Source organism: Mya arenaria, chromosome 3 (genome assembly GCF_026914265.1).
Source record: "Mya arenaria isolate MELC-2E11 chromosome 3, ASM2691426v1".
Classification (NCBI taxonomy): domain Eukaryota; kingdom Metazoa; phylum Mollusca; class Bivalvia; order Myida; family Myidae; genus Mya; species Mya arenaria.
This window is the reverse complement of record NC_069124.1, coordinates 2,262,376-2,289,822: the sequence shown is the minus strand read 5'-3', so window position 1 is coordinate 2,289,822 and position 27,447 is coordinate 2,262,376. Positions and strand designations below refer to the sequence as shown.

The 27,447-nt window shown below is 34.9% G+C and overlaps 3 protein-coding genes across 4 annotated transcripts; 2 read left to right on the top strand and 1 right to left on the bottom strand.

Annotated features, from left to right (window-relative positions):
• The first annotated feature begins 2,114 nt into the window (after positions 1-2,114).
• LOC128226835 (coiled-coil domain-containing protein 124-A-like) lies at positions 2,115-7,500 on the top strand. 2 transcript variants are annotated; one of them, XM_052936909.1, is made up of 5 exons: positions 2,115-2,217; positions 2,390-2,559; positions 4,873-5,044; positions 5,396-5,510; positions 6,281-7,500. In XM_052936909.1, the coding sequence occupies exons 2-5, from the start codon at positions 2,401-2,403 to the stop codon at positions 6,486-6,488; spliced, it is 654 nt and encodes a 217-aa protein (XP_052792869.1). In that variant the 5' UTR covers positions 2,115-2,217; positions 2,390-2,400; the 3' UTR covers positions 6,489-7,500. The 2 variants fall into 2 exon arrangements, with proteins under 2 accessions (XP_052792869.1, XP_052792868.1); XM_052936908.1 differs by having other exon boundaries at positions 5,393-5,510.
• Positions 7,501-9,908: 2,408 nt separating this feature from the next.
• LOC128228018 (receptor expression-enhancing protein 5-like) lies at positions 9,909-19,798 on the bottom strand. Its single transcript, XM_052939029.1, has 5 exons — positions 19,625-19,798; positions 17,454-17,547; positions 16,824-16,962; positions 16,139-16,283; positions 9,909-12,321 (listed from the first exon to the last, which is right to left on the bottom strand). The coding sequence occupies exons 1-5, from the start codon at positions 19,761-19,763 to the stop codon at positions 12,236-12,238; spliced, it is 603 nt and encodes a 200-aa protein (XP_052794989.1). The 5' UTR covers positions 19,764-19,798; the 3' UTR covers positions 9,909-12,235.
• Positions 19,799-20,996: 1,198 nt separating this feature from the next.
• LOC128226491 (GTP-binding protein Rit2-like) lies at positions 20,997-26,652 on the top strand. Its single transcript, XM_052936384.1, has 5 exons — positions 20,997-21,196; positions 21,444-21,500; positions 23,298-23,371; positions 23,943-24,134; positions 24,849-26,652. The coding sequence occupies exons 1-5, from the start codon at positions 21,094-21,096 to the stop codon at positions 25,104-25,106; spliced, it is 684 nt and encodes a 227-aa protein (XP_052792344.1). The 5' UTR covers positions 20,997-21,093; the 3' UTR covers positions 25,107-26,652.
• Positions 26,653-27,447: the final 795 nt, after the last annotated feature.

Genomic DNA, 27,447 nt, shown 5'->3' with positions numbered 1-27,447 from the left:
GATTCCTTGCTCCATGTAACTCGAAAACGATGGTGACGAGCACAGAGTGATGTAAATTACTAATTGTTTTCCATCGTTATATAAAACGCAATGACTTTTTTGACAGAGACCTTAACCAATGGTAAGGATACATCCAGCCTTTAGTTGTCTGAATTTTTTGCACGGTGGTTTCACGGCAGACTACCGAGTGCCAATCAGATCACTGACTGTTATAGAAAAATATGCCTGAGATGACCGAGTAGTAACAAATGTAATGAGTACCTCCTAGCAATAAGGTGACAGACCAGCTGACGAACATTGGTCTGATCAAACAACATTGGCAACTGACGCGATGGAAGGTGGCACTTCGTTTCAGCACCTGATTGTTTGCTGGCAGAATACAGGTTGTGGTATTTTGGTTTTGACTTTAGGATCTGGAATGCGTGAGGTGCACTGTGTCTTCAAGGCCAATGACTATTGTCACTTGTTATTATGAACACCGTTGCAAGTCCCATTTCTCTTCGTCCCGTTGCTCGAGTGTCTTCATGCAATGTCTTCATGTTTATTAGAAAGCAGTCCACTATATTTAAGGCAATGGTTGTTAGACCTGTCTTTCTGCGATTGGTTTAGGTCCAAAATGTCTTCATACAGCCATTATTATTTTTACATTTATCTGTTGCTGTAATTTGTAATATTTCTATATATGCCCTTGCAGTAAGCCTGTCTGAGAGTTTTCTGTACTATTTTCGTTATATCATTATATTTTTAACATCTCGGACTTTATTATATGCTGTTTGTAATCTAACACGTTTCTTTATGATTATTTTCAGGTGTTATCCAAGCCGCGCTCCAAGGGAAAACGTCCTTTTCACCCGTGTATTCTGAACATGTTGTTTGATCGATTCTTGGAGATTCGTACGACATTATCTCTGACATCATGCTGTTAGTGGACTCTGTTTTGTAATGGTATTTGTCATCGCACTGTGTTCGACAAAAACTGCACCATAATCCGTGACTCTGGGATTCCTACGAATCCATCGTGGTTGTATTTCACTTATATATCACATGTTTGGAATAGTGTAAATACAAAATAAAATTTTGAGGAGTAGAATGAGGAACATGAGAAGGAGGGGAGGAGGAGGAGAAGGAGGAGGGTGGGGAGAAGAAGACTTAAGAAGAAAAAGAAGAAGAAGAAGAAGAAGACGAAGAAAAAGAAGTAGACGAAGAAGAAGAAGAAGTAGACGAAGAAGAAGAAGATGATGGCGATGATGATGATGATGATGATGATGATGATGATGATGATGATGATGATGATGATGATGATGATGATGATGATACGACCACGACGACGACGACTATGATGATGATGATGATGATGATGATGATGATGATGATGATGATGATAATGATGACGATGATGATATTGATGAAGAAGAAGAAGAAGAAGAAGAAGAAGAAGAAGAAGAAGAAGAAGAAGAAGAAGAAGAAGAAGAAGAAGAAGAAGAAGATGAAGAAGAAGAAGAAGAAGAAAAATAACAACAACAACAGAAACAACAACAACAAGAAAAACAAGAATAAGAAGAAGAAGAGTGCTTAACTAGTTTGTTACCACAAGACTCCAAGTATTTTCACAAGCTGGATTAGTACATTATTATCAAGAACTTGAGCAAGTACATGTATGTGGTGAATCTTTGTATTAAAGATGCACTCTTATTCCCAATTAAGATTTACCACAATTAATTAAATTGTTTTAATTTACCAAAAAGAGTGAATAAATGTCGAAAACAGTGGTTCTTTTGAAGGATACCGAGTATAATTTGAAAAAAGGTGCAGAAATCACGGCATTTCTACCTTATGACACGATAGAATATCACAGCAAATCTTTTAGCATTTACCAATCATTTAATATTTTTTGCGCTTTCTGCTATTAAATACACGATTACAATCTTGTTATCAGTAATGTATATAATATTTTCCATAAATGCATTATGTAGTAAGTAGTTCAAGATTTATCACCCAAAATTTATGTTTGTTATGCATGTGTATGTATTGATTTTGAATAAGAGTGCCACTTTAAGTTCCCGACCTGAAAATATCCCTTTGAAGCCGGTTTAGCCATGAGAAATTGGTAAATAAAGACAACCACACAAAGTTTCACCACATATTGTAAATTAAGTGATATCTTACCTAAACGACCAACATTATTTCTCCAAATAACTTTGGATCATTAAAGTTTATGTAAGTTAATAGCATTTGTCAATTTCTAGTTTCTGTATATTTTTTTCCGAACAATCTCACGTCAGAACTTCATTTCATTCTTTGTAAATATGAATTTCATCATTTTGGTTGACTTAATGACTGCATTCTGCAAACGTTTCATTAATCAGTGTGATTTTCTGTTCAATTTAAGATTGCCCAAACATGCCAAAGAAATTTAAAGGAGAGAATTCTAAGGCAACTGTAGCCCGAGACCGGAAAGCTGCAGAAAGGGCGGAGCAGCTGGCAAAGAAAGAGGCTGCGGAGGAGGACGCTGCCTGGGCAGATGATGATAAACATATTGCCAGGAAACAGCAAAGAAAGGTATTTCAAAGTGGTTTTTGGTAATACAAATTTTATATCATATGAGTTGTGTTAAATTATTTCAAGTACTGTACAGTTAGAACTTGAAAGGAAATGTGTTTTAATTGAAGATGTCTTCAGTAATTATGCCCCCGAAGGTGGGCATATTAAAATCGCACCGTCCGTCCGTCCTTCCATCCGTCCGTCCGTCCGTGTGTCCGGCTCAATAACTCGTGTCGTGTAACTTTCCCTTGTATGGACAGATTTTAAAATAACTTGCCACATGTGTTCCACATACCAAGACGACGTGTCGCGTGCAAGACCCGTGCCCCTACCTCAAAGGTCAAGGTCACACTTAGGTCTTTATTCACAATGGAGTGCTGCATATAGGACATAGAGTATAGGTTGTCGTGTCCGGGTGTAACATTCCCTTGTATGGACAGATTTTAAAATAACTTGCCACATGTGTTCCACATACCAAGACGACATGTCACGTGCAAGACCCGTGCCCCTACCTCTAAGGTCAAGGTCACACTTAGTGTTTATTCACAATGGAGTGCTGCATATAGGACATAGAGTATAGGTTGTTGTGTCCGGGCTGTTACTTTCCCATGTATTGACAGATTTTAAAATAACTTGCCAAATGTGTTCCACATACCAAGACGACGTGTCGCGTGCAAGACCCGTGTCCCTACCTCAAAGGTCAAGGTCACACTTGGGTGTTTATTCACAATGGAGTGCTGCATATAAGGACATAGAGTATAGGTTGTCGTGTCCGGGCTGTCACTTTCCCTTGTATGGACAGATTTTAAAATAACTTGCCACATGTGTTCCACATACCAAGACGACGTGTCGCGTGCAAGAACCGTGTCCTTACCTCTAAGGTCAAGGTCACACTTAAGAGTTTATTCACAATGGAGTGCTGCATTTAGGACATAGAGTATAGGTTGTCATGTCCGGGCTGTAACTTTCCCATGTATGGACAGATTTTTAAATAACTTGTCACATGTGTTCCACATACCAAGACGACGTGTCGCGTGCACGACCCGTGTCCCTACCTCTAAGGTCAAGGTCACACTTGGGTGTTTATTCACAATGGAGTGCTGCATATCAGGACATAGAGTATAGGTTGTCGTGTCCGGGCTGTCACTTTCCCTTGTATGGACAGATTTTTAAAAAACTTGCCACATGTGTTCCACATACCAAGGCGACGTGTCGCGTGCAAGAACCGTGTCCTTACCTCTAAGGTCAAGGTCACACTTAGTGTTTATTCACAACGGAGTGCTGCATATAAGGACATAGATTATAAGTTGTTTTGTCCGGGCTGTAACTTTCCCTTGTATGGACAGATTTTAAAATAACTTGCCACATGTGTTCCACATACCAAGACGACGTGTCGCGTGCACGACCCGAGTCCCTACCTCTTAGGTCAAGGTCACACTTAAGTGCTTATTCACAACGGAGTGCTGCATATAAAGATATTGTGTATAAGTTGTCATGTCCGGGCTGTAACTTTCCCTTGTATGGACAGATTTTAAAATAACTTGCCACATGTGTTCCACATACCAAGACGATGTGTCGCATGACAGACCCCTGTCCCTATCTCTAAGGTCAGGGTCACACTTGGGTGTTTATTCACAATAGAATGCTGCATATATAATATACATAACAGTGTCGGTTGTCAAGTATGGGTGGTATTTTTTATGTTTAGAGGCAATTTAAAATAACTTGCCATATGTATTTGACATGTAAAGGCAAGATCAACTTTTCATGTACTGACCTTGTTCATAGGTCAATGTCACAATCGGGGGCATTCGTCACATACTGTGACAGCTCTTGTTATAATTATGGTTACAGAAAAAGACATGATGCAAAGCTCAAATTGTTAAGTATATATATAAGTATTTTTAATGACTTCACTTGAGTTTCCGTGTCAATATTTAATGCACTGGTCAATTGTAACCACGGCCCCCCCCCCCCCCCCCCCCCCAGTTCCAGGGATGGCCGGGGAAATTGGCCATGTTTTTACCTTTCAGGTGGCCCCGCAGTGCCGGGTGAATGCAGTGGTTTTGTCTTTGCGCAAAATATAGCGGGGAATGGGCCTTACCTAGGGCCCCTGGGTGCGGGGTCATTTGGCGGGGTATTTTACCATAAGTTCGTCCCCGCAGGGCAGGGATTTTACCCAGAGTTGGCTGGACCGAAAATCAAAGTCCCCACTATTCCTTGGACTTGGGGGGGCCGTGGTTACAATTGACTGGTGCATAACGCCAAAGGAAATACACAGACTTATAAGATTAACCTCTGTATTATTGATTTGTTTGTGTGTGTTACCAGGAGGATAAAGAGAAAAAGCGAGTTGAGCAGTTGGAGCGTAAAAAGGAGCTTGCAAAGATGGCAGATGAGGAGCTTGAGGCCATCAAGGCGGCCAAACCCCGCGCTGCCCAGAAACTCACCCGTGCACAGATAGAGGCGGAGCAGGAACGACAACGCCAGGCAGCTGTCACAGGTACTTCATTTATTAGGGACACAAACAAGTCAAAGTGGTACAATAGTGTCATAAATAGTACGAGTCTTCGATAACCAATGGATCTTTTATAAGGTTTTCTTCCATAAGTATTGATTTATAGTCATTTCATTTGAGTCTACCCTGATACATTTCATATTTACTGTCTATTTTTATAATGACAGTCGTAATTATAATCCTCCACAAAGGTAGAGCATATTATTGCCACATTGTCCTCCTGTCCCTCCATCAAAGCCTTGTACCTGGGACCAATAATCCTACTCCCAGCTTGTACAGAGAATAACTTGAAAACTACTTATAGTAAAAACTAGTCTACATTGTACTCCACAGCAGCAGAAAAGGAGAAGCAGCTAGTTCACACAGATCAGCCCCTTGAGGATAACTTCAACCGACTCAAGATGGAGGGCGACCAGGCCCAGACAGTGGAGGAGGCCATCAGTGTTCTCAGGTACACTTGTGCCTGGACTTTAAGCTTTGAACTTCAAGTAGATTTAAAGATAATGCTCATTGATTTTAGCTTGATCATTTAAATGCTGACATTGTCCCATGCATCACTCTCTGGTCTATTTCGTACTGGTTTCCCATTTTGATACACGCTGATGGAACTTGTACCAAAACCCCTTGCATGAAAGGCAGACACCATCTCTGTAACATCACACTTGCTCACCCTAAAGGAAGCAGTTTTTATATAAAGCAATTGTTGTGTGTGGTGTATTTTTTAAAGAGATATCAGTGTTATTTTGTACTTCTTGAAAAACTCAGTACTTGATTTATTTTATGGAGAATGCTTCTTTGCTTAAGTTGAAATGACAACCAGTACTTTTTAGTATGGCATTAGAATTTTGATTACCTGAACTTTACTTGGTTGTGAATGATAAAATGTCATGAAGTTCCCATGTTACATGTTTCCAATGAGGTTAATTATTGCAGGTCATTTTCATAATCTACATTCTGAAGCTATATTCAAAATTTTATACATGCATGTATAGTTTCATCACTTTTGCATATATTTATAAATATCTCAAATATTTTTACTCTCACTCAACCAATTCATTCAATTGACTAATAAGGGGATTAAATTTTGTCAATAACATCACCCATTTCTTTCCTGTCAATTATTTTTGGCTATTTTGGAGTGTTTCAGATCCGCGGGTAATTTGTCTTGTTTATGTTATAGTGTTATCGCTCGTCTGGTTATTATTCTTGGCTATATCACAGTGTTTCAGATCCAGATTTAGAAAAACATCCTGAGAAAAGAATGAAAGCAGCCTTCCTAAAATATGAAGAGGAGAATCTGCCTATACTTAAACAAGAGAACCCCAATATGAGATTATCTCAGCTGAAACAGATGTTGAAAAAAGACTGGATGAAATCTCCGGAAAACCCCATGAATCAAAGAACTGCGGCATTTAATGAAAAGCGATAGCAGTGCTACATTGTGTCGATGGTGTTTGTTATTTATGCTGTGCATTGAAGTGCATCGGAAGTGCTGCATACAAAAGTGCTGGTGATTCAGTTTTCAGATAGTGGTCAGGGATCACACCTCTGATTGATGTGGATAATATATGCTAAAATATCCCACAATATGCCCGTTGAATAGCATAGCTTCAGTGTTTTAAAACCTTAAAAACTTTTTGTGTCAGTTATTTCAGAGAAAATGAAAGAATAAGACTGAGCCAACAATACTGAACTTTTAGAATATCTTGAAACCAGTCTCATTGTTTTGTTTGTATTTGTTTGACAAAAATCATGTTGTAGAATAGAACAGTGTATTTGAACATCAGAGATGATAGTAAATTCTGTTTATTTTGCAGATTATGTTTTAGTTTTAAATAAAGAGGAGAGTCTTCTGTTACAAAAAAATAGTGAAATTTGTATAACAGGTAACGGTAAAGCAAATCTCAAACTACTTTTAAACGAATGTCCAGGTTATGGATTGATACGTTATTGCAATGAGAGTTGTCATCATTTGTATGTTTAAGAGTTTTATAATTGCAGTATTTTCCTGTATCTGATAGATACCCGGTACTTATTTTTTGCTTTATTCCCCTTTACGATTATGTTTTATAAAGAAAGTAGGTATCTTCCCACTGTAAATGTTACTAGGGAACTGTTATAAATAAAAGTGTCTGTTCAAAAATTTTGTTTGAATTATACCATCAACTGATATACATTTCCAACTCTTTATGATAGTAGACAATGGACTTTTTTTTAAGTCCTATCTACCATACATGTAGTTCTACTGACTAAGGCTGCACAGGACAATCATTCGATTTGTTAAAAAAGAAGAATGTTGTTTAATTAAAATCCATTGAGCAATTTAGAAGTTACGCTTTGGAGAAGAAAAAGTAAACAAGAGGGCCAAGATGGTTCTATATCGCTCACCTGAGTAAAACTTTGTGCTATAGACTTGTTGATAATTAAATGGCAATAACAGGGATTTGGCTTCACTGATGTATAATGACCATTCACATTTTTTTTAAACACATGACAAATATGTATTTGTGTAAAACGATACAAAGGGCAATAACTTTTACAATATTTAAGTTGGATTTTATATAACAAGTCACAAAAAAATCACAATTTACTGTGAATAAGTTCACGAAGTTTGAAGTTGGTACCTTCAATGATTTTAAAGCAATAAATAATATAAAAAAACAGATGACCCATATTCAAACTTGATTAAAAATTTATCAAAACAGCCTTTCAGACAAATTTCTGGGATATTTGGGCTGAAAATGTTACCTCTAGTGTTAACAAGGTTTTTCTATGTTTGGGGTCTGTGACCTATTTTTTTGACCCCAGATGACTCATATTTGAACTTGAGCTAGAAATCATCGAAACAACACTTCTGACAAATTTCCAGGATATTTGTGCTGAAAATGTTACCTCTACACTTTTTACAAGGTTTTTCCATATTTGGGCTCTGTGACCTAGTTTTTGACCCTAGATGACCCATATTCAAATTTTCTGCTAGAAATCATCGAAACAACCTTTCTGACAAATTTCCAGGATATTTGGGTTGAAAATGTTACCTCGAGAGTGTTAACAGGTTTTTCCATATTTGGGCTTTGTGACCTAGTTTTTGACCCTAGATGACCCATATTCAAATTTTCTGCTAGAAATCATCGAAACAACCTTTCTGACAAATTTCCAGGATATTTGGGCTGAAAATGTTACCTCGAGAGTGTTAACAAGGTTTTTCCATATTTGGGCTCTGTGACCTTGTTTTTGACCCCAGATGGCCCATATTCAAACTTGAGCTAGAAATCATTGAAACAACCATTCTGACAAATTTCCAGGATATTTTGGTTGATAATGTTACCTCTAGAGTGTTAGCAAGGTTTTTCCATATTTGGGCTCTGTGACCTTGTTTTTGAACCGAGGTGACCCATATTCCAACTTGAGCTAGAAATCATTCAAACAACCTTTCTGACAAATTTCCAGGATATATGGGCTGAAAATGTTACATCTAGTGTGTTAACAAGGTTTTTCCATATTTGGGCTCTGTGACCTAGTTTTTGACCCCAGATGACCCATATTCGAACTTGGGCTAGAAATCATCGAAACAACCTTTCTGACAAATTTCCAGGATATTTGGACTGAAAATGCTACCTCTACAGTGTTAACAAGGTTTTTCCATATTTGGGCTCTGTGACCTAGTTTTTGACCCCAGATGATCCATATTTGAACTCGTCCCGAGTAATTACTGGGACGAACATCCTGACCAAGTTTTGTGACAATTGAGGCAAAAATGTGACTACTAGAGTGTTAACCAACTAAGTGTGGACTGACGACAGATGATGGATGACAGACAATCATCGATCCTAATACCTCACCCTTGGCCTATGGCTAAGGTGAGCTAAAATGGGCAACAACTGTGTAATAAGCTGAAATAGAGTAATGGTTTTTGTACACTACACTTCATCTTCTTGTGCTTTACCATGGTATGAATTTTAATTAAATTTCATCCAGAAGTTTTCAAGTAATGCTTACGACAAGGAAAGTAATAAAGGCCAATTACTCTGTAATTACCTGAAATAGAGTGAAGATGTAGTTTCCATGTTATGCTTCAGACAAGACAAAGTAACAAAGAGCAATTACTGTTATTAGCTGAGAGTTATGGTTCTATTAGCTGAAAAAGAGTTATGGTTCCTGTTCACTGCATATTCTCTTGACTTCCACAAAATATGACATGACCTTTGACCTAACATCAATAATTACAGAGTATCTTCTGTTCAAGTACAGCCATGACCAATCTTGGCTTAGTCCCCACCTAATCGCCTTAAAAACATAAGGACACAACTGATCAATGGCAACCTTCCACTTAAATTTCCAGAACTCTCCTGTTGACCAGGACCTTTGGACCAAAAAACTATTAAGCTCATTTACTGGTTAGGGGCACTCTCCTGCTGAAGTTTCATGGTCCAAGGTGTAGAGTTATGAACATATTGTAAATAAATGAATTTCAAGTGCAACAGGTTTTGTTTTTTTACAAATAGAGGTTCATGGCACTAGGCCAAAAACCCTGTGCTGTGGCACATTAACAAGCTGATTTGTTTGGGAGCATGTGCTAGATATGCTGAAAAATCCCAATATATGTTAATGTCAGATAGCAATTTATCATTGGCTGGAGCAGACATGAATTGATACCTAGGAACGGCTTATACAATGACGTAATGCTAATTACTTAATGAAGTTAGTAACTCAATCAAGGTCACAAGGATACAATGACGTTACTGAAGTGTTGACCAATTGGGGAGTATGATCTTGTATGATAACAGTCCTCAACAATATCCGGAACATGAATGTAAACAGCTGATAATATCAACAAGGAACACACGAGTTATATTGAGGAAATTTATTACTGGACATTTACTATAACAAGGATACTAATTAGTGCACACACATGAAATCTGCAGGAACAACATTTTATGTCAAAAATAACAACAATCAGAAAAATGATCTCAGTAAATCATTAATAAAAGTACATGCAAACAATGTAGTGTATGTGGAGCATTTTGTAAACAAGTCTTACACTGCAATGTAAGAGTACATTTTACAGCAACAAAGAACTTGAATACAATCATCTCAGGTTTTATTTTTAGTTGAACAGAGATCACAATTCTCATCAATCATTAAGGTTGCCTAGGTAACAATACAAGTTATAATCAATAGAAATAAGTTTATCTTGTAAAAATCTAATAACATGCAGTACCCTTTTCCCAAACAAGACCAATATATAATATGGAAAAGTAATTTATAGAAATACACATTTCATTACAAAAGGACATCGTCTTCCAACAGTTCAAATGATATGTAAGAAATACACAGATAAGAATGCTAGACGAAATATTAGACACTTAACCTGACCATCTTATTTTCTTTAATTCAACAGGTCAAGTTGATTACGATTTTGAAGGGAAAAACTGCTCAAACTCATTTTTAAACTTGCATTTGTTTCAAGTTAAATATCACTACCTTGTATAGTTATAAAGCTGTCAAACAAATCATGTTTATAATTCATGTCAATGGCCATAAGATTGTGAATTTTCTTTTTTTTTGTTCCTTCAAGACTGAAGAGGTAGCCTGCTGTTTATCTCTATGATGGGAACATTGTCTGTACAGAAAGTACACGGGAATGACAGTAAGACTGGTATTAATCTCTAAAATGGCAACACCGTCTGTACGGAAACACATGAGAACTACAACAAGAGTGACAGATGAAAGGTGCACCAACTAGTTGGCCCATTCAAAACAATAGGAGAAAGTATAAATTCAAAGTATTCAGACAAAAAAATATTTTTGGCACAAGACTTGGCCATTTAGGTTCATAGCTCCGAGACATGACTCCTTCCTCAGCAAAGATCAGAGCGATGTGATGTTGAAATATGATTCCAATGTTACAAAGTAGCAAATAGTAAAAAAGCAAGATAAGGCAACAGTAACTGGTCAATTATAACGCTCTTATACTAGTGGTACTCTACTGTGAGACTCTAATCCACTCAATGAAAGGTCAGATCTTATCCAACAATTGCATATTTCCCGTATCATGCAGCAGGAATAACAATCAGCACTGTTATACAGTAAATCCATACATGAACTACTGGGCCAGTATTCATAAACATCCCGAGGTGTTTATCTTTTTGAATTTTAATTAATTAACTATTAATAATCTGACACGAAGTATATACATTCTTGTTCTAATTTTTTTCATACATTGATATATGCTAAACATGTATCTTTTTTGTCTTGTTTGGAAATGAAAAAAACACACTTATCATGACTTTGGTTTTAATTGAATTTTAACTGATTACACTAATGAAAACATTTACGAATACCATTCCAGTACAGGTTGTATAATTTTTACTGCAGCAAAATATTATACAAGTGAAAGATTTAAAACTGTCTGAAAGGTACACATTTTAGGTTTAAATACAAACACCCTGTTCAAAACCAAATCTCAAAGATGTACATACATCAGGTTTTTAGTATAAATAAATAACTAAATTTGGAAAAAAAATCATAATGCACAATTAAATAAATTAGTCTTACAATTGTATAATAAAGCACAACATCTGCTATTTACAATGTTTCTATTCTTCAATAGCAAAGTAAAGCACATAATATTGCAGTTCGCTTAAATTTGAAAAAAATCATATTTCACAAAGTATAATAAACACCACAATGACATGCAACACTTTGTATACATATCCTTTTTCATAATCTTAAATTCAGCGAAAAAATTATTGCAAAATTATAAAGCATTCAAAAATATATACATTTGGTCAGAAAGTTGGAATAAGATTGAGATTAGTAACAGATGTATGACTTTTATTACTAGCCAAGTGCACGTGCAATATTCATCACTATGCACAAGGAAAAAATGTGTGTCATAAACACAAGAAAAAACGTTACAGTACTTTGAGCAAATCAATAATAATTATGAGAGGAAAATATGCTGAAACCTTTAGCTAATGTGAGAGTCTTTGGCTTAAGAATCTCAATGTTAATATCCACAGTACAAACATTAATATAGAGTGAAGACTTGTTGTGTTTTAAACCATTTCAAATAAGATCTAAAGTGAACAATACAAAAGAGTAATATATTATTTTGTGGATTTATACAAATTGGGTAAATAACTAATCGCAGAATGTCCGTTTAGATGTGATCTAGTCCATCTTCGAGGCTTCAGTAACTCGTCGGCGGGCCATATCAGCAACAGCCTCACCAGCCTCATCCGATACAATGTCTTTTACTGAAAGGATACCAGGAATGTTTAATAATCAAGTAAAGCTTTAATGTATCTGACAGCTACACAGAACTATCCACTTTACTTTATGCTGTCTTTCTCAGTTAACAGTGGGTAAAACAAACATATCCAATAGTTTAGTAAATGTGATGTGACATGCTACACATATGCATATTATTTTTGTCCACATGTGTACTTAGTTTCACTTAACTTAAATGATTGTTTAGTTAAGGCCTAGGTGATATTTTCCACACCAAGTCTTCGGCAACACCAACGCTCCTTCACTCGGATAAATTAAAATCAATAGTTTTGGAAGTATTTTCATAATTCTATTGGTTTTTTTTATTAAAACACTACAGCCCAATGCACTTTTAAAGCATGATTTCAATGATAAAGCTTAGTGTTCCAATGGGGCGGGAAGCTGATATATGCTTCAGGATATGTAACGATACCATATATGGATGGGAAATCTGTAAACATGGTCATGCTACTCTACTATGATGTGTTGACTCAACAACTGTTGAAATAAAACAGAGGGACGATAACTGTGGGCAACAGGAAATGCATGGTAGACAGACAACAGGAACCATTTAACAACAGTTATTGTTAACATCACAATAAGAGCACCACAAGGCAATTCCATGCTCCTCTGTTTTTAAATTTAAAATAAGAAACGCCGCAATGCGATGAAACCAGGTTTACAATGATTGACAGAAGAACTTCAGCCTGTGTTGTGAGAATTATATTTAAGTTGATTTGTTGTGTGTATGTATAAGAACATGCCTAATAAGTTAGAGGATATACACAGAAGACAGGAAGCATGCATAAGAGTGGAAATAAATATTAAAGGGAAACGTTAATCAATTAATAAAAATGATTATGTTACTTTGTCATGGCACATATAAATATTGTTATGGTCGTTGATTTTAGTAAATCATCAAACTCTGGTGCTGGAAAATGAAAATGATTTTAAAGGAACTTGTTCACAAATTTTTGGAATTTGATAGATTTTTAAATTTTAATGAAAATAATTAATTTTACTGAATATCATAATGAAAAATTAAAAGCTGCATCTTAAAATCTGACTACGCAGAAAACATGTTTCTATTTAACGAACAGTTATATACATTGTACCAAGTTCAGTTATAATAAAGGAACTGTAATTAAAGATATTCAGTTTCAACCAATTTTCTATTTTTAGTAACAGTGACCTTGACCCTAGAGGCCCCAAATGCAATCCCAAGAAAGGTATCCATAAACTCTTCTTAAATATCAAGTTTGGTCAAAATATGTCAACCCTAGCTTAAGTTATTTAGTTTCAACTGTTTTTCTCTTTTTAGTAACAGTGACCTTGACCCTAGGGCCCTATTCGCAATCCCAAGAAAGGTCTCCATAAAATCTTCCTATGTACCAAGCTTGGTCAAGATATGTGAACCCTGACTAAAGTTATTCAGTTTCAAACATTCTCCTATTTTTAGTAACAGTGACCTTGACCCCAAATGCAATCCCATGAAAGGTATCCATAAACTCTTCCTTAATACCAAGTTGGGTCAAGATATGTCAACCCTAACCAAAGTTTTTCAGTTTTAACCGTTTTTCTATTTTTAGCAACAGTGACCTTGACCCTAGGGACCCCAAATGCTATACCATAAAAGGTATCCGTAAACTCTACCTTCAAACCAAGTTGGGTCACGATATGTCAACCCTAACTTAAGTTATTCAGTTTCAACCGTTTTTCTATTTTTAATAACAGTGACCTTGACCTTGACTCTAGGGACCCCAAACACAATCCCATGAAAGGTCTTCATAAACTCTTCCTTTATACCAAGTTGGGTCAAGATATGTCAACCCTAACTAAAGTAATTTAGTTTCAACCGTTTTTCTATTTTTAGTAACAGTGACCTTGACCTTGACCCTAGGGACCCCAAACACAATCCCATGAAAGGTATCCATAAACTCTTCCTTTACACCAAGTAGGGTCAAGATATGTCAACCCTAACTAAAGTAATTCAGTTTCATAGGTGAGTTTGTCGCCGCCCGCCCGAACAACGACGTTCGTCATTCTAATAACCAGGTTTCACTATGTGAAAACCTGTTGGTTTCACTATGTGAAAACCTGTTGGTTTCACTATGTGAAAACCTGTTTAAAAAGGAATAACTGACCCAACTATTCTATTCAAAGTTTTATTCAAAGTTTTGAAACATGTTAGAAGTTGATCTTTATAAGCTTCTTATCAAATTCTTAGAATGAAATGTATGTTGTCATTTGTATATTTTCATGAAATAAATATGTTTATACCAAACATGTTAGACATATATGTGCTCTCATTGTAAACATGTGTACTTAGTTTGATGTTTATGTCTTAACAAATTACAATTTTGTGTTAGAATATCTTTAAATTGTTGCATGACACCACCAACATCAAGACTACGAATATACTGTGGATTTTGTTCTTCATAAAACAAACAAGCTAAAATCTATACACCTTCACAAACAAGAGAAAAAATAACAGAAACTTTTCAAGAAAGAAACTGAACACAGGGACTTTTGTGTATGAATTTTTAAACAAACTGATCAATAGCTGAAAATGGAAAATAATGAACGCCCCCCTCCAAAGTATAAAACTTAGTTAATGAGCAACAGAGGAATTGAGGGAACATAACTGAATCACTCACCTGTACGCTTTGCCAGACCAAACACTGAACAATTGAATATCAAATACAGGACATTATCATTGTGTGCAACCGTGACGGGTGTGCAAAAATACATGCAAAAAATAGTTCTTAATACCAGTACTGAAGCTTGAAACAAAATGTGCCATGTGATTGCAAGAAAGCAGCCTGAACAAATTGCATTTACCGTAGTCAAAGACCTATAATTCAGACACATTCATGTACAATCACTTGAGATTGGAATGAATGAATTGCTGTAATTTATTGCATGAAAAAACTCTACCCAGCTTTGCTACCCCTGTCAATAACATAAAGCTCTACCTGTTGAAACTTTTAAATCATTATATGCCATGCAAGATTTTATCATTCAAAATTATTTCAAAAGACTTCACAGATATTGACAATGCTACCAATAAATAAGTGGGATATAACATACCCGGTATTTTAAAAGGCTTTCTACAAGCCTTTTTCAATGCCGGATCATTTGTTACAATAACATGACAAATGCAGTCCTCAAAATGTTTGGATTTACAGGAAAAACTTTAAAACATGCTCCATAATATAATTATGGTACAGATTTTTTTTTACTTTCAAGTTACAAATGAAACAATAGGACACAATTATAACAGGTAAACCAACATGATCAACTAGCATGCTAAGTCACTTATAAATGTCAACACAACAATGAAAAACACACACTGTTACATGCAGCACACATTACATACATCATATGCTGTACTTAATAAACAATTAAAGAATTACACATTCACAATAGTAGACAAAAGACTGAATAAGATATTATACATATATAGTAGAAAACTACAGTCCACTGAAGTAATTGCTTCATATCAGTCAACGAAATTAAGACTTTAAGATGAAAGAGACTGATTTCTGATATTAGTATTTGGCATCAACTTTTAAACAAGCCGATCTATATAAAACCCAGAAAGCATTTTACCACTTCAGTGCTTGCGGGCATATTCTTATTTCAACCATTGATCACGTGCAGGTTAAACGCATCAGCGTGAAAAGTTAGAACACAGAATTGTATTATACAAACATACTGAGCACCATCACAGAAAGAAAAGGGAATGGTGGAGGAAACTTGAGTAATCAAAAGATAAATTACGCATGGACATTGTGTACATACCATCCTTGAATTTATCTGCAGCCTTATCCAGAGTCTCATCAATCTTCTTCTGGTGCTTAAGGACGAAGGGACGGATAAGGCGCGTGTAGATCATGTCTGAGCCGTTCCAGGACGCAGAGCACATGCACCACACCAGGAACATACACTGAAATACATGATGATTTAACGATATATCTTAGGACATTATTCAGTCTAATTAACCTTAAAGGTATGTGTAACAAGCTGGTCTTCGTGGACAGCTATAATGGTAAAAAGTAAATTGTAGGTGCAAATGAAGTGAATGATCAGTACCTAAGCCACATATGACAGTCTCAGAAAGCTGGAGATCTAAGTTCATCTAACCAATATACAATATTCTTCATGAGCTAATTGGACTGGATAACTACACTCCTATGACACACAAAATACAATACTAAATAGCATGTACTAGTTAATTCAGGAGACCATCAGAGGCTGTTAATACTTCACTGAAGATTTTAGATCTGTCCCTACTTAAGTTCGTCAACTGTTGGCTTACCTTCAACAGCCAGCAACTTAATCTCGTCAACTGTTTGCTTACCTTCAACAGCCAGTACCTTAATATCATCAACTGATGGCTTACCTTCAAGAGCCAGTACCTTAATCTCGTCAACTGTTGGCTTACATTCAAGAGCCAGTACCTTAATATCTTCAACTTTTCGCTTACCTTCAACAGCCAGTAGAAGGGGATCCAGAAGAGGAAAATATCCGTGAAGAACTCAAGCAGGGAGAAAAAGCTATACACAGCCCAGTACATGAGCCACTGCGTGTCATCTTCCTTGTTGGGGCTCTCAATGGCCTTCACCCTGAAAGTTAACATTAAAACCTGGAAGTTTCCTTTAAAACATAAGTAATGAGGGGAAGCTGTGTATGGCCTAGTACATAAGCCACTGTGTGTAATCTTTGTTTTCGGGGCTTTCACCCTGATACTTAAGAGCACTGAAGAGAGATGATTAAATTATATTTGTACATGGTATGTGGGCCAATAGGAGTCATCTTCCTTGCTCCGGCTCCCGGCGGCCTTGAAGTATTGACGAGTATGATTAAGTGTTTGTAAATATTAAAAGTATCTTCTCAGGTAAACTGAGTCCTAGAGTTTAATAATATATTAGTTCCAATGATATATTTGTTTTTCATGTCAAAAGTTAATTCTGCTAATAGAAAATATTTTTTATATCATGTCAATGTATTGAAGACCAACAGTTTCAACATTTCATAAGATGAAAATTTATCCAATGAATGGATGTGTTGCTGGCACTAAGTACCTTATCATCTTTTACAAACTGAACCTACTTACGAGGCATATGCGGGATACAGAAATCCGATAAAATTGCACAGGAATTGGGCTCCATATCCAACCATCAAATATAAGCCAGCTAATGCAACAAGTCCTGAAACATAAAAGAATACATTTGGTCAATACATGAATTGTACAGTACACTACTGCATATTGATTCAAGGAGTTGAAAGTTCTCAGGAATTATTCAACTTAGTCGCAGGTTTATTTTCCTGCTATTTAGGGAAAATACTCTACTTAAAATAAGGAAAAAGTGTTGCATTTTGCATCCATTTTGAAAAATTCTATGCCAAGTTACTTTCATTTATAAACCTTACAATTTAATACTGAAAAATGGCATTTGCGTTTGTGTTAGTAGTCAACATGACTGCACATTTCAGGACGGTTAAAGCAAAGGCAGAAATCACACTGAGTAATCATTAAAAGACTGCCAACAGGTGGGTCTGAAAACCAAGTTTAGAAAACTACATGATGTAGAGAGGGCCAGATTTCATATGCCATGATTTGTTGTGTCTGTAACATTATCACCCTATAGACATTTGCAAAACAATGCTACCTAAGGTCGGATCTAGACAACAAACACACCAAATATTTAAGCTCTAGGCCTGATGTTTTTTTGTCAAAAAGATTTTAGAAATTTCCTTTTGGTTGCCATGGCAACCAGAGTTCTGCATGGAATTCATTACTCTGAACAATTTCGAAAGGGCACCACCCAAGGAACATCCCTGTGAAGTTTCATCAATACTGTCTAGGCAGTTTAGAAGGAGATGTTTATAAGCAATTGTTTACCCCGAACGCCGGACCTAGACTGATCACAATAGGTGATCAAAAAATTCGACCCCTGAACCATTTTTGGTGCATTCTAAAAAGACAAACTTAATAACAAACTTGAGTCATTTCTCAACACGTTTATGTTCAATTCTAGGCAGATTTGAAATTTCCAATTATAGTAAAATTGAAGCATTTTTCCCGTTCATAAAGGGACTGGCCCATTTCCCAAAATTGTGGAAAAAACACTGCACTAAGATCATTTTATGTTATAAAGATCTTTCTTAATCCCTTGCATTTTCAGTCAGAAACAACGATTGAAACATTGTAAACAAAAAGTTGATGATTGTTATTATTTTTAGATTCTCCGAAAATACACCTTAAATATGTCATAGGTCTTGTCAAATGTTGGTGTTTTTGATTGAGAAAATATAAGGAATATTAGGTCTGGCTTGTGAAAACTGCAGCTATTTATTAGTAGAGCCGCTGATAAATCAAATCAGACTTCCCAAACAGGTCTAGTGCAGAATGTATGTGCAGGAATTGTGTATGTTAATTTTCGATTTTGTCAGGAGAGGTATGTAGCGCTAGGGTAGTGGTAGATTTTACCTACTGCTGGTAAAGTTTACATGTCTGCCAAAATGGACATTTATTTCAGACCAACAACATTGTTTTAGATTGATGTTACCATTATTTTATTCTACTCAATAATCATTACATCACTAGTTCAATCATCATACAAGGCCTAAAATTCAATGTTTGGTTCAGGATACCCAACCCTACCTACAAAGTAGACGTCGACCCTACAATAGAGTGAAAATAAGTAGTTAAAACCTATAAAGCTCTATACAGCATGTTATGCACCAGTCAATTGTAAATAGCTGGGACTTTGATTTTTGGTCCAGCCAATCCCAGGTAACATCCCTGCTCAGGGGCAACAATCTGCTGATAAAATCCCTGCACAATGTCCCCACACCCCAGAGACATCCTAGGTATGGCCTAATAATAATGTTTATATTTAAAGCATACGTATTCATCTCGTTAAACTAATGAGAAGAGCTTGACTAAAAATTCGACAAATCCCTGTCTGTTTAGAAAAGGATGTAACACTGACCAAACCTGAAGAATTTCTTCACAAGGGTGGATGGGGTGTATGTATGTCTGTGGGTGGGGTGTATGTATGTCTGTGGGTGGGGTACCGTATGTATGTATGTGGGTGGGGAGTGTAGTGGGCAACCACCAGATTGTCTTCCAATGGAATTCAGATTGAGACTGCTTCATATTCTAATTAAAATTGATTTGCTGCACCTTTTGCACCAGTAAACTCATCATTTTCACCATTTTCTTATTTTAGATGACCATTTCCGGTTAACGAACACATATTTTTCATAAAACCTTCGTACCCAAAGCTATGTAAAGTCGGCGAACACCAGTTTTCGACTCGACCTTTTCGAGGAGATCGGTGAAGACATTTTTCTCGTGCAATTTAGCATCGATGCTTTCTTTCCAGGTTTTAACATTTTGCTGCATTGCGTTCGCCATTTTGCTGAAAGATGTGTGAAGCGTGACTAACGTGCGGAAACCCAAATATTTAGTGTAAACGCAAGCAGGTTAAAACGTCTCCAAGCAAACCGTTCCCCCAAAAAATCTCCTCTTTTGCAATAAGTTTCTTTTTAAATACTAGATGACGCCTACTTGTTAAACAACATCAACAGTCTTTCAACATCAAGCACAAAATTGTTTGACCTCTGGTCGCACAAAACTTGATTATGTCACTTAAATTTACTACCCTCTGTATCCAGAACTCACTCATTCTCCCTTGATTGCTTGACCGTGTATACATTATCACCAGTTTATTGTTTGTGCTTTATTGCTCTAAATTCAACTGTCAGCTTTCAGCGGTTGTCAGTGATGTAGATACATCAAATCAAGTCAAGTCAATTTTATTTACAAAGTCGGATTGTGTAACAGGACAACATAAACTCTAAAGAGCTTTTAGCACCGACTTAGTATACTAGTTTTCAAAGAGAGTGGACTATCTAGTATCATACAAATTAAGTCAATAACATTCAGATTGAGAAGTTATCCGTATTTATATAATACACCACAATTTATGTAACGTGTTATACCTAAATAAGCCAAACCTGTTCCAACCAATATTATGTTTAGAGTCTTTAAATGATATGTTTTCGGTTCCGTGTGAGTAAGGGGTACCAATTAAGTCTCATACGAACCAGACTTCAAATCCTTGGTTCGCCCCTCTGGTTAAATATTCAATAAATTATATTATTTAGGTATAAACAGCCATAGCAAAATAGATTGATGCGGGTTTTATGGTAAAGAAATTGTCATTTCATTAGTAAGTTTCATTCACTGTGTTGAAAATGTGCATTTGCAGACTAATTTGTCCACGTGAACTTTAACATGTTGTATGTCAATATCACAGAAACAGTATTGATAGAATACACCAAAACCGGTATTGGACGAAACAGGAATACATTTCTTAGTGAAATTCGTAAACTTAAATTGAATCAGTGAAATTCAATTGAAAAATTAAAAATCTTGGATGAACATAATTATTACCATTCTACAAAATGAGATCCAAACGCCAAATTCATGAACAACGCCTATGTATTTACCGCTCTTTAGTAATACATAGTAGTGGTTTTCTGCTCATATTTTCAACAGTGTCGATTGGACAGCGTGTCGAGAACCAACCTCCACGATCACACGAAATCTTAAAATAGATTCTATTTTTAGAAACCAATTAAGAATGCTAAGGTACATATATTTACAAATTCATAGCTAAGGAATTTAGAGAATCAAAATGGAGTAGTTTGGGTGAAGAATATATTGATATTGGTTTAAAGTCATGAATAATACGCCAAAAGTGTCCACTTCGTCTGCATCGGGTGGTAGAAGACCAAGAAATTACAAAGTTGTGATATTAGGAGAGGGAGGGGTGGGAAAAAGTGGTATGCAATTTTATCAGTTGGTTGTTTATAAAAATAATTTATACTTGGAATGGTTTGATGCGATATTTTAATTTTTTGTTCATACTTTGACTAGTTTCACACACTGATTTAAAACAAATTAAATGCGCTGGATGTGCAAAAAAGTAATGGTATGTTTCTAATTATATTTTAAATTTGTTTAAATAAATAACCATTTAAAAAGTTTAGTCTTTTTATAAAAGTTATAAAATCATGTTGTTGTTTTCAGCCTTGGTCATCCAGTTTGTGAGCCACAAATTTACTGATTACCATGACCCTACAATAGGTATAATATGATTGTTACTTTCTTAGGGTTCAAAATCTGGGAGTGGGATAAACAGATTTGATTTAGGTCCCAGTCAAAATTAGATGACTGGTAATCAATCTACAATTTTAGTAATTTATTTAACAGTGATACAATAATAGAATCTGACAAATGGATTAAGCCTTCTAATGTATGGGTTGTTTTTAAGTTAAAGCATTGATGTAAAGACTGCACTACTACTGCTCTGGTGCATCTGGTTGGTGATCGTGCCCACAGCCACAATCACAAGGGTCAATCACATAGCTTTGACACTAAAATATGGCCCTTCCGTCCTTTGATATTGTTTGAAAAGTAAAAACATGACATTTCAATAAAATTTTATGAATATTACATGAAAAAATATAAAATATTATATTTATAGAAGTATTTTTTTTTAATAAAACTTGAGAATAATTTTTTTTTTTCATAATTATTTCTATCTTAACAATATCAATAGAGGACTAAAGGAGTTGGTATGAAATGCAGCTCTTGTACGCAGCCAGTAAAGACATATAAAGAAAACACAGCAAATGTGTGACAAAGAGTTTCATATAACATAATAACATAACATTTATTTAGCATTAAACGTTTACAACATTCATAGCCAACATAAATTAAATCACTTTGTCGTAAAAATCAAAGACATGGTCAATAGAGAGATGTTGCATAATTTCTATCATATTTGTAACAATGGTTTTAGTTATCAAATCATGTTAATTTCGTGATCGTAATATAAATGCAAAGTACATAAATTTACTAATATTTCGTAAAGTTTTTTTTGAATCTGATGACATCAAAGTTATAAACTTTTGTTTTGTAGGCCAATGGCAAAAATAAGGTTTAAAGTATTCTTTCCTTAAATTATTATAATATGGACAAATTAGCAGAAAATGATATTCGTTTTCAATGACATTCATGTTGCAATAAGTACAAATTCTATCTGCCCTCGGTATATTATGATGTCTACCCGTTTCAATCAATAAATTGTTTGAGGAAACTCGTAATTTTGTAAGTGCTATTCTAAATTTGTTTGTTTGTATTGCATCTAGGTAATTTTCTTGCTTAAGTTCATTTTTAAATACCAACAGTATGTTTCTAATCTGTTTGATTTGTTAATATCTGTATTCCACAATTGTTTATATATATATATATATATATATATATATATATATATATATATATATATATATATATCAATGATTCTTATACAACGTAGCCAATTTAGATACCAGGGGTATATATAGGGAGAAGGTGTTAATGGCCCTATTGTGTGGTGTCAACTGTTGCAAGATAATCATCAATTAAATAACCAAACCAACTTTAGATTCATTTATTTATTAAATGTCATTGATAATAAATAAAAATCATAATGACAGAGATATTAAGAAATGTATAATGCAGCTTGTGCAAAAGACTGGACTGAAGGGTCATATTTAAGTGTCTAAGCTATGTGATGGACACCTTTGGGCACAAGTTATCAACCTATTGCTTAGTAAGCCAACAATATGGCATCAGTATAGAAGCTTGCTAGGTGTGATATATTTGTATATAATGTCACTTTACATAAATAGAACTGCTTGTATTACTCGTTAATTATTAGCTATTCAAGTTTTAAATTCATCATTTCAATAATTTAAGAAACTAAGGTTAGCCTACATTGACCAATATGCTTATTGTATACCAGGAGTCATTTGCAATGTACTTTGGAAGCCATATAACATCATTTGGCTCAATATTATAAACTTTCATTATTATTTTATCCAATTGCTGTTTTCACAGAGGACTCCTACCAACAGCAGGCAAGGATCGACGATGAGCCGGCGCAGCTTGATATACTCGATACAGCAGGCCAGGTCAGTTTCTCTAATCAAAAAGAGGGCAATGGTGAAACAGACTTCTGGCAGTTTCTGAAATTTAAAAGTTTATATGTTTTATTGTGATGTGTGGCTATTGTTGTGTGTCTTGTTGCATGTCTATTGCTGTGTGTCTGTTGTGTGGCTATTGTTGCTTGGCTATTGTTGCTTGGCTTTTGTTGTGTGGCTATTGTTGTGTGGCTATTGTTGTATGGCTATTGTTGCATGTCTATTGTTGTGTGGCTATTGTTGTATGTCTATTGTTGTGTGGCTATTGTTGTATTGGTATTGTTGTGTGGCTATTGTTTGGTGTATGTTTGGTGTTGAGTTTTTAAATGTTTATTTTTTGGCTACTTGTCCCTGTAGTTTCCATTATGTTAATTGTTTGATGGTTGTTATAGATCTGTGATGCCACAATCAACAGTTTACTGCATTTCATATTTCATATGACTTGTTACAACCTAGAGACGTAATATTTAGTCTGACAGAGCTTATAGTACATTCATTTTCACATTGTATATTACCCACTCTGATACTGCAACTACATGTATGTAAAACATGTGTATTTCAGATGGAGTTCACCACCGTGCGAGAGCAGTACATGCGGCACGGGGAAGGGTTTATCCTGAGTTACTCAATAACAGATAGACGGAGTTTCGAGGAAGTTCTCGCACACAAAACCTTGATTGATAGGGTGCGGTGTAACGAGAACATACCCATCATCATCACCGGTAACAAGTGTGACCTGGAACAAAAAAGAAAGGTCAGTTTACAATGTTTGAGGGGTTAAGCTTAACTGATTTAAGTGATTTTTTATTAACAAGAGACCTTCATTGCAGATTCCACCACATAAAATCATAATTATAGAAAGCATCCTATTCATTTGCAGGTCTGTAAAGATAGAAACTTGTACTTCTCATAGTTAATGGCATAGTTCTTGATATGGATCAGTGCTATTTTAATATAATTAAGCATTCTCTTTACTTAATTTAGATTTTGGAAATGTTTCACTATAATTACTGATAACCTACCCACACGATGATGCTAAAGATAAAATTTATTTGGCTAGGCCTTTCTAAGAACAGTTTGCTGTCTGTAATATCATTTATTAGTGAATACTAATACAATGAGGCTGCTTAAAAGTTCACACAGTGTGATTTAGGTTCTAGGAACTACGATATTGTACAAAATCTGTAGGGATATTCCTTTAATTTGTAATTGTCTAAATTTAGTAAATGAAACTTTGAGTGTATTATAGCTTTAATTAGAGCGAATACTTTCATTATCATAATGAAAAGATTTCCATTCTCTATTAGTAGATATTATGTTAATGCTAGATACATTGGATGCATATTGTGTCAAATGAATCAAAATGACTATATGTTTTTCTGGTATACATGATAACCAGTTGCTGCAATATGATTTCAAACTTAGTATTTAAAGTTAACATTTACCGGTATTTTGTTATTGATTGAAGGTATCAACAGAAGAAGGGAGAAGACTAGCGCACCAGCTGGGGGCGCCGTTCTTTGAGACGTCTGCTGTCCTTAGACAATGTGTTGATGATGTGTTTCATGGCATAGTTCGTGAAATACGAAACAAAGAACATGCTGAACTAATTGCTGCTGAAAAACTGGCCAAAAAAAGACTAAAGAAAAAGCGTGTGCATAATTTCTTAAACAGACTGAACTTGTTTCGACGGCGGTCACCTAGTTTAGATGCCTTGGATACTTGAAGTGTTTATGTGCATGCATGCTTCTTTACCTTTGTAATAGAGTGTAGAAACCAGTAGGTCGGTTATCTAAATCGGTTGTGAAGATCTAGCGTTACAACTGTGCTAGAATTTACTCTAGATCAATATACATGTAGTCATAAATTATCTGTTTGTGCGTAAGTCAGTGTAAATGGAAAATAGTATTTCTAATATTTTCAAAACAATCAGATTTACATTGATAAAGACCTGAATGAGAAATATTTATTTTGCCTTGTAGAACAATATAGGAAAAAGAACAAAATTGTGTTTTTTTTAATCAGATTTCTATCAGTGTTTAGTATTTCAAAGGGCCTGCATTAATTATGCATAATAAAAGAAACATTGAATCCAAACATGGTTTCATAATATATTTCTTTTAAGAATTGCTCCAATGAATAATAACCATAATGATTTTGTGCAAGAAAAAACCTTGTGTATTTTTTATAATGATGCATTATATGTTGAATCCAAATAGAAATTGCTTAATAAATGTACGTTGTTAGTTATACATGTATATTGTACATGGTTTTGGTCATAACATCATGACCATTATGTGTGACATATGACAACTACAGTTTTCCATTTTCACTTTTGAAACATATTTAAGTTATTGGCCAGTTTACATAGTACACTTTGTTTATTGAATTCAACTACATTTACTATGAGTCTGTAGATTGACATTATGTGTTCGCCAGCATGGGTTGCGGAATACAAAACAAGGAACATGCTTAACTTTATGCTGCAAAAATAGGTAAAAAAATACTAAAGATGTAAGCGAGTGCATGCATTCTTAAACAGACTAAACTATTCAAGTTATTTATATAAGTTTAAAATTACTAAAGTCACAAATTTTTATTGTGAACAGTACTTGACCCCAAAGGTTAGTTGTAATTAAACATGACAGATCACAACTTGATATGGCATTCTGAGACATACAATACTAAAGTGTTCATGTTAAACCATTGAACACATGTATTATAAATGGATATCATTTATATTAATCATACCTCATCATCTTTAAAATGCTGTTGATTTGTTGCCAGTACTCACCTCTTATTAATAACATGAATATTAGTATACCACAATAGATATAACATGCATACAGCGGCCATCTTATCAACAATTATTTCCTACAATCTATTTTTGTACCTTTTATTTTTGGATTGTAATAAGATTTATTTGGAAGCAAATAGTAAGTCTTGTAATGTTGCATCAAGTTTATTTAAATTTGTACTTAAATTTATTTCTGACTCACGTTAAGTACCCAACTGTAATTCTTCATCCTACCATTTAATTTTTGTTGTACGACTTTTGATAAAATTTTGTCATGAAAGTAGAACAATAGTTCATGACGTAATAATTTGTTTATTTAAAATGGCATACTTGCAATATTGTTTTCTATCTTGAAGTGCTCTATTCTAGTCGGTTCACTGTTCTCAGCAGTGTGTTCATATTTATGTATCTGTTATAATATCGTTTCTTGTTATCACTAATTAGAGATTACATTTTAATAAACTTCATTTTTGAAGTAATTGTAGTGTTTTGTTATCTTCCATCAAACAAAATGTATAATATAAATTGGACTGAATATTCCAGGCCCCAATATCACGAAAATACACAAGTTCAACTCAATCTCAAATCAATTTACCTCATAAAAGCATAGTATTATTCAAAATCTTGTATGCTTTCATACTTTTTGAAAATGTGTTTTCTCATAGAGTATGTTATTGAAAAATATTGACAATATTGCAAAGAAAACTAATTCTAGAGAATTATATAGTTGAGTAATTGTAAAAATGCAATGAATTGTACTCAAGTACATTTTTGGCTGTAGAATATTTTTCCCTTGGAATCTAGACCAGAGTATATTCAACATATTCAATGAAAGAATGCAGTTTTAAAATGTGTAAAATCATTTATATTTTTTCAATTAATTTTGTTGTTTTGTGGTAAAATGAGTTGAGATTGAGTTTGAGAGTGGACTTAAGTATTTTCGTGATATTGGGGCCAGGAATATCCAGAACACTAAGGAAACAATGTTGCACTCCCATCAGTCACATTGATTTGTCTCAACATGCAACTATAAAAAATAAGCAAAAGCTGTTATTATTCAAAAAGGCATTACCATATATCTGTGCACTTTTCCAATGAATACATTTTTTACTGCCTTAACAGCTTCGTGGAGTCAAAAATGTATACTCTAGAGCCTTAAAAATGTGTTTGACTTGACAGTTGTTTTCACAAGTTACCTATAGTGACTCAAAAATATTAAGCTCAGTCTTGCAGTCAACACTAGATAACGCTGGAGCAGATTCATACCCTC